Genomic DNA, 8,330 nt, shown 5'->3' on the forward strand with positions numbered 1-8,330 from the left:
CCTTCTGGACCACAGACCGTTAAACAGCTTCTGGACCACAGACCGTTAAACAGCTTCTGGACCACAGACCGTTGAACAGCTTCTGGACCACAGACCGATAAACAGCTTCTGGACCACAGACCGTTGAACAGCTTCTGGACCACAGACCGTTAAACAGCTTCTGGACCACAGACCGTCGAACAGCTTCTGGACCACAGACCGTGGAACGGCTTCTGGACCACAGACCGTCGAACAGCTTCTGGACCACAGACCGTCGAACAGCTTCTGGACCACAGACCGATAAACAGCTTCTGGACCACAGACCGTTAAACAGCTTCTGGACCACAGACCGTTAAACAGCTTCTGGACCACAGACCGTTAAACGGCTTCTGGACCACAGACCGTTGAACGGCTTCTGGACCACAGACCGTTAAACAGCTTCTGGACCACAGACCGTTAAACAGCTTCTGGACCACAGACCGTTAAACAGCTTCTGGACCACAGACCGTTGAACAGCTTCTGGACCACAGACCGTTAAACAGCTTCTGGACCACAGACCGTTTAACAGCTTCTGGACCACAGACCGTCGAACAGCTTCTGGACCACAGACCGTTTAACAGCTTCTGGACCACAGACCGTTGAACAGCTTCTGGACCACAGACCGTTAAACAGCTTCTGGACCACAGACCGTTAAACAGCTTCTGGACCACAGACCGTCGAACAGCTTCTGGACCACAGACCGTTGAACAGCTTCTGGACCACAGACCGTTGAACAGCTTCTGGACCACAGACCGTTGAACAGCTTCTGGACCACAGACCGTTGAACAGCTTCTGGACCACAGACCGTTAAACAGCTTCTGGACCACAGACCGTTGAACGGCTTCTGGACCACAGACCGTTAAACAGCTTCTGGACCACAGACCGTTGAACGGCTTCTGGACCACAGACCGATAAACAGCTTCTGGACCAAAGACCGTTGAACAGCTTCTGGACCACAGACCGTTGAACAGCTTCTGGACCACAGACCGTTGAACAGCTTCTGGACCACAGACCGTTAAACAGCTTCTGGACCACAGACCGTTAAACAGCTTCTGGACCACAGACCGTTAAACAGCTTCTGGACCACAGACCGTTAAACAGCTTCTGGACCACAGACCGTTGAACGGCTTCTGGACCACAGACCGTTAAACAGCTTCTGGACCACAGACCGTTAAACAGCTTCTGGACCACAGACCGTTAAACAGCTTCTGGACCACAGACCGTTGAACAGCTTCTGGACCACAGACCGTTAAACAGCTTCTGGACCACAGACCGTTTAACAGCTTCTGGACCACAGACCGTCGAACAGCTTCTGGACCACAGACCGTTTAACAGCTTCTGGACCACAGACCGTTGAACAGCTTCTGGACCACAGACCGTTAAACAGCTTCTGGACCACAGACCGTTAAACAGCTTCTGGACCACAGACCGTCGAACAGCTTCTGGACCACAGACCGTTGAACAGCTTCTGGACCACAGACCGTTGAACAGCTTCTGGACCACAGACCGTTAAACAGCTTCTGGACCACAGACCGTTAAACAGCTTCTGGACCACAGACCGTTGAACAGCTTCTGGACCACAGACCGTTAAACAGCTTCTGGACCACAGACCGTTTAACAGCTTCTGGACCACAGACCGTCGAACAGCTTCTGGACCACAGACCGTTTAACAGCTTCTGGACCACAGACCGTTGAACAGCTTCTGGACCACAGACCGTTAAACAGCTTCTGGACCACAGACCGTTAAACAGCTTCTGGACCACAGACCGTCGAACAGCTTCTGGACCACAGACCGTTGAACAGCTTCTGGACCACAGACCGTTGAACAGCTTCTGGACCACAGACCGTTAAACGGCTTCTGGACCACAGACCGTTGAACGGCTTCTGGACCACAGACCGTTAAACAGCTTCTGGACCACAGACCGTTGAACGGCTTCTGGACCACAGACCGATAAACAGCTTCTGGACCAAAGACCGTTGAACAGCTTCTGGACCACAGACCGTTGAACAGCTTCTGGACCACAGACCGTTGAACAGCTTCTGGACCACAGACCGTTGAACGGCTTCTGGACCACAGACCGATAAACGGCTTCTGGACCACAGACCGTTGAACAGCTTCTGGACCACAGACCGTTGAACAGCTTCTGGACCACAGACCGTCGAACAGCTTCTGGACCACAGACCGTTTAACGGCTTCTGGACCACAGACCGTTGAACAGCTTCTGGACCACAGACCGTTAAACAGCTTCTGGACCACAGACCGTTGAACAGCTTCTGGACCACAGACCGTTAAACAGCTTCTGGACCACAGACCGTTGAACAGCTTCTGGACCACAGACCGTTGAACAGCTTCTGGACCACAGACCGTTGAACAGCTTCTGGACCACAGACCGTTAAACAGCTTCTGGACCACAGACCGTTAAACAGCTTCTGGACCACAGACCGTTAAACAGCTTCTGGACCACAGACCGTTAAACAGCTTCTGGACCACAGACCGTTGAACGGCTTCTGGACCACAGACCGTTAAACAGCTTCTGGACCACAGACCGTTAAACAGCTTCTGGACCACAGACCGTTAAACAGCTTCTGGACCACAGACCGTTGAACAGCTTCTGGACCACAGACCGATGAACAGCTTCTGGACCACAGACCGTTGAACAGCTTCTGGACCACAGACCGTTGAACGGCTTCTGGACCACAGACCGTTAAACAGCTTCTGGACCACAGACCGTTAAACAGCTTCTGGACCACAGACCGTTAAACAGCTTCTGGACCACAGACCGTTGAACAGCTTCTGGACCACAGACCGTTAAACGGCTTCTGGACCACAGACCGTTGAACAGCTTCTGGACCACAGACCGTTGAACAGCTTCTGGACCACAGACCGTTAAACGGCTTCTGGACCACAGACCGTTAAACAGCTTCTGGACCACAGACCGTTGAACAGCTTCTGGACCACAGACCGTTGAACAGCTTCTGGACCACAGACCGTTGAACAGCTTCTGGACCACAGACCGTCGAACAGCTTCTGGACCACAGACCATCGAACAGCTTCTGGACCACAGACCGTTAAACAGCTTCTGGACCACAGACCGTTGAACAGCTTCTGGACCACAGACCGTCGAACAGCTTCTGGACCACAGACCGTTAAACAGCTTCTGGACCACAGACCGTTTAACAGCTTCTGGACCACAGACCGTCGAACAGCTTCTGGACCACAGACCGTCAAAACAGCTTCTGGACCACAGACCGTGTAACAGCTTCTGGACCACAGACCGTTGAACAGCTTCTGGACCACAGACCGTTGAACAGCTTCTGGACCACAGACCGTTGAACAGCTTCTGGACCACAGACCGTTAAACGGCTTCTGGACCACAGACCGTTAAACAGCTTCTGGACCACAGACCGTTGAACAGCTTCTGGACCACAGACCGTTGAACAGCTTCTGGACCACAGACCGTTGAACAGCTTCTGGACCACAGACCGTCGAACAGCTTCTGGACCACAGACCATCGAACAGCTTCTGGACCACAGACCGTTAAACAGCTTCTGGACCACAGACCGTTGAACAGCTTCTGGACCACAGACCGTTGAACAGCTTCTGGACCACAGACCGTCGAACAGCTTCTGGACCACAGACCGTTAAACAGCTTCTGGACCACAGACCGTTTAACAGCTTCTGGACCACAGACCGTCGAACAGCTTCTGGACCACAGACCGTCAAAACAGCTTCTGGACCACAGACCGTTTAACAGCTTCTGGACCACAGACCGTCGAACGGCTTCTGGACCACAGACCGATAAACAGCTTCTGGACCAAAGACCGTTGAACAGCTTCTGGACCACAGACCGTTAAACAGCTTCTGGACCAAAGACCGTTAAACAGCTTCTGGACCACAGACCGTTGAACAGCTTCTGGACCAAAGACCGATAAACAGCTTCTGGACCAAAGACCGTTGAACAGCTTCTGGACCACAGACCGTCGAACAGCTTCTGGACCACAGACCGTCAAACAGCTTCTGGACCAAAGACCGATAAACGGCTTCTGGACCACAGACCGTTGAACGGCTTCTGGACCACAGACCGTTAAACGGCTTCTGGACCACAGACCGTTGAACGGCTTCTGGACCACAGACCGTTAAACGGCTTCTGGACCACAGACCGTTAAACAGCTTCTGGACCACAGACCGTTAAACAGCTTCTGGACCACAGACCGTTGAACAGCTTCTGGACCACAGACCGTCGAACAGCTTCTGGACCACAGACCGTTGAACAGCTTCTGGACCACAGACCGTTAAACAGCTTCTGGACCACAGACCGTTAAACAGCTTCTGGACCACAGACCGTTAAACAGCTTCTGGACCACAGACCGTTGAACAGCTTCTGGACCACAGACCGTTGAACAGCTTCTGGACCACAGACCGTTAAACAGCTTCTGGACCACAGACCGTTTAACAGCTTCTGGACCACAGACCGTTAAACAGCTTCTGGACCACAGACCGTTGAACAGCTTCTGGACCACAGACCGTTGAACAGCTTCTGGACCACAGACCGTTAAACAGCTTCTGGACCACAGACCGTTGAACAGCTTCTGGACCACAGACCGTTGAACAGCTTCTGGACCAAAGACCGTTGAACGGCTTCTGGACCACAGACCGTTGAACAGCTTCTGGACCACAGACCGTTGAACAGCTTCTGGACCACAGACCGTTTAACAGCTTCTGGACCACAGACCGTTGAACAGCTTCTGGACCACAGACCGTTTAACAGCTTCTGGACCACAGACCGTTTAACAGCTTCTGGACCACAGACCGTTAAACAGCTTCTGGACCACAGACCGTCGAACAGCTTCTGGACCACAGACCGTTGAACAGCTTCTGGACCACAGACCGTTTAACAGCTTCTGGACCACAGACCGTTGAACAGCTTCTGGACCACAGACCGTTAAACAGCTTCTGGACCACAGACCGTTGAACAGCTTCTGGACCACAGACCGATAAACAGCTTCTGGACCACAGACCGTTGAACGGCTTCTGGACCACAGACCGTTGAACAGCTTCTGGACCAAAGACCGTTGAACGGCTTCTGGACCACAGACCGTTGAACAGCTTCTGGACCACAGACCGTTTAACAGCTTCTGGACCACAGACCGTTAAACAGCTTCTGGACCACAGACCGTTGAACGGCTTCTGGACCACAGACCGTTGAACAGCTTCTGGACCACAGACCGATAAACAGCTTCTGGACCACAGACCGTTGAACAGCTTCTGGACCACAGACCGTTAAACAGCTTCTGGACCACAGACCGTTAAACAGCTTCTGGACCACAGACCGTTAAACAGCTTCTGGACCACAGACCGATAAACAGCTTCTGGACCACAGACCGTTAAACAGCTTCTGGACCACAGACCGTTGAACAGCTTCTGGACCACAGACCGTTAAACAGCTTCTGGACCACAGACCGATAAACAGCTTCTGGACCACAGACCGTTAAACAGCTTCTGGACCACAGACCGTTTAACAGCTTCTGGACCACAGACCGTCGAACAGCTTCTGGACCACAGACCGTTGAACAGCTTCTGGACCACAGACCGTTAAACAGCTTCTGGACCACAGACCGTTGAACAGCTTCTGGACCACAGACCGTTAAACAGCTTCTGGACCACAGACCGTTGAACAGCTTCTGGACCACAGACCGTTAAACAGCTTCTGGACCACAGACCGTCGAACAGCTTCTGGACCACAGACCGTTAAACAGCTTCTGGACCACAGACCGTTGAACAGCTTCTGGACCACAGACCGTCGAACAGCTTCTGGACCACAGACCGATAAACAGCTTCTGGACCACAGACCGTCGAACAGCTTCTGGACCACAGACCGTCGAACAGCTTCTGGACCACAGACCGTTAAACGGCTTCTGGACCACAGACCGTCGAACAGCTTCTGGACCACAGACCGTTGAACAGCTTCTGGACCACAGACCGTTAAACAGCTTCTGGACCACAGACCGTTAAACAGCTTCTGGACCACAGACCGTTAAACAGCTTCTGGACCACAGACCGTTAAACAGCTTCTGGACCACAGACCGTTGAACAGCTTCTGGACCACAGACCGTGGAACGTTGCATCAGACCCGGGTTCAGCTGCTTCTGCTGGACCTGAGGCCCGTTACAGCAGAGTAAATCCCCCCCCCAGCTCTCTGGGATCACCTGTACAGGTGTCCAACTTCCTGTAAACACTTCCTGCTTGGCAGCACATACCCGGGTCCAAAGTGTTCATCCTGTGGATAAACCCGGCTCTCCCACCGTATAAATTTAATCTGTAAGCTCCTCCCACCGGGGCCTTTCTGTCATAGGACCCATCTAAAACGATGTTTGTGGCGGTCTTTAGCATCTGGAACCAGCCCAGTTCCAACAGCAGCAGAGACTCGGCCTGAGCTACAGAAGGTCAGAGGGCGTTAAAGAGAAAACTCATTTTATTTAACAAGAAACTGTGGGAAAAAGTGGAATTTATCCAGAAAATGTGTCGACATGCCCGGTCACGTTTCCTCTTGATGTAGTTCCAGCTGTTTTCTGCTCAGAGTGCAGCTGTGCAGCACCTGGCCAGCAGGAAGCACACATCACCACGGTGACGTCCACTTCCTGTCGCCTGTGAGGCTCCTTCATCATCATCATCACAAGAAGTGGCCTGAGCAGCTGGATTCAAACCCTGCACATCTGCAGAGCCACTTCCTGTTGTTTGCTCTTTCATATGAACACAAACACACTCTGGAAGCAGGAACATCTCCCAACACCTGGCTATCAGCCCATTTTACTGAGTTTAAAGGAATAAACCAGATTAACAGAAATAATTCATTACTTTGGAGTAAAAAAATGACGTATTTCAGTGTCAGCAACCACAGCAATTATTTTCAAAGCCAGAAAAGCTGTGAATGATCAAACTTAGCGTGTTTTCAGTGCCTGAAAACCATTTCAAACTGATTAATCGATCGGCAGCTTCCGATCGGTTTGTTTTCAGACTCGTGGCTGCGTTTGTTTTCCCCTCCTGGACGGCGCGCCGGCGGGTGGGCGGAGCAGCTTTACTCCTGCCTCATTATCAGATCAGGCGTCGCAGACGTTAAAAACAAAACAAAGACGGACAGGTGTGTGCTCACCTTTCCTGTCGGTATCACCGCGGGGGGGTGAGACTGACACCCGCACCACGCTCCTGTCCGGCTGAGTTCTGGTCCAGCTCACCCCGCCATGTTTACATTTCACAGCCCTCAGACGATGCTTTAGCGTTAGCATGCTAACCGTCTGCACCAGTGTACTGTCACAAACTGTAGCTTAAAAATACGGAGCCACCAACGCCTTTACCTGGGGACTCTACCTGAGCTTAACACGCTGACACTCGGTAAATATCACAGCTCCCCCCTCGCTGTTTCAGGGTTAAATAAAACCTGCTAACAACGTAAAGTTACCGGACGTCACTCTGAGCTCCTGCATCGGGCATCTTTCTGAAACTTCGACTGTGTTCAACTTAAATGTGTTTCAGGGTAGTGAAAATGATGTGTTTGTGATGCCAGCTGCCAGACTTTCACCACAATAACACCGAATAAACTCCCGACAGGGACTCATTTTACGGGGTTACATTTCTCGTCATAACACCGGCCCTGACGGTTTTCCATCCATCCTCTGCGGAGCCAGAAAGTTGGATTCTAAGTTTCCCCGCCGAAAAGTCCATTAAAACCGCCTCCAAGTTTACATTCAGCGGCCCGGCAGACATCATCCCGTCCCCCGTGTTCTGTGCCGGGCTGCGAGGCTCACTTACCGGCCCTGGTGGTGTCCGTCAGGTCGTGGTTGGCGGCGCTCCGGGGAAACTCCTTCAGCTTCCTGCCGCTGAGGTTCAGGCACCCGGTGACCGAGGCTTCTTCCAGCGCCCGGTCCAAAGAACGGTTCCAGGATGCCGGGCCGGCCGGTCCTAGTCCGTTAGAGTTCCCGATTAAAACATTCCCGGTGCTGCCGCCGCCTCCGACCGTGAAGTTGAGTCCGGTGCTGTCCGCAGACCCCAGCAATACCGAGGCCGCCATTACACACTCCGGCTGTTAGCTTACAGGCTAACAGCTAGCTCCCACCCTAAGTCCAGAGCAGCGCATGCGCACTGCGGGGCTCTCAAGACACATCAGTGGACAGCTCAACAGACCAAAACATCTAAGATCAGTTTAGCATTTTAACACTCCGTCCTAATACTACATCATAACTACGATATCTTTATTACTCATATATTACTTCCATACAACAATACTTCAATTATACTGTTTACAACAGTGTTATTC

General features: G+C 52.2%; 1 protein-coding gene across 1 annotated transcript in view; it reads right to left on the reverse strand.

The window, feature by feature from the left end:
• lrch3 (leucine-rich repeats and calponin homology (CH) domain containing 3) overlaps positions 1-8,129 on the reverse strand; it is a 28,356-nt gene extending 20,227 nt beyond the window's left edge. Inside the window, exon 1 of the mRNA XM_072391816.1 lies at positions 7,826-8,129. Within this exon, the coding sequence (XP_072247917.1) occupies positions 7,826-8,084 (259 nt within the window). The 5' untranslated portion in view covers positions 8,085-8,129. The remainder of the gene's footprint in view (positions 1-7,825) is intronic.
• Between the last annotated feature and the right edge of the window lie 201 nt (positions 8,130-8,330).

This window comes from Leuresthes tenuis, unplaced genomic scaffold (assembly GCF_036924035.1).
Source record: "Leuresthes tenuis unplaced genomic scaffold, fLeuTen1.0.hap1 SCAF_9, whole genome shotgun sequence".
NCBI classification, from domain to species: Eukaryota; Metazoa; Chordata; class Actinopteri; order Atheriniformes; family Atherinopsidae; genus Leuresthes; species Leuresthes tenuis.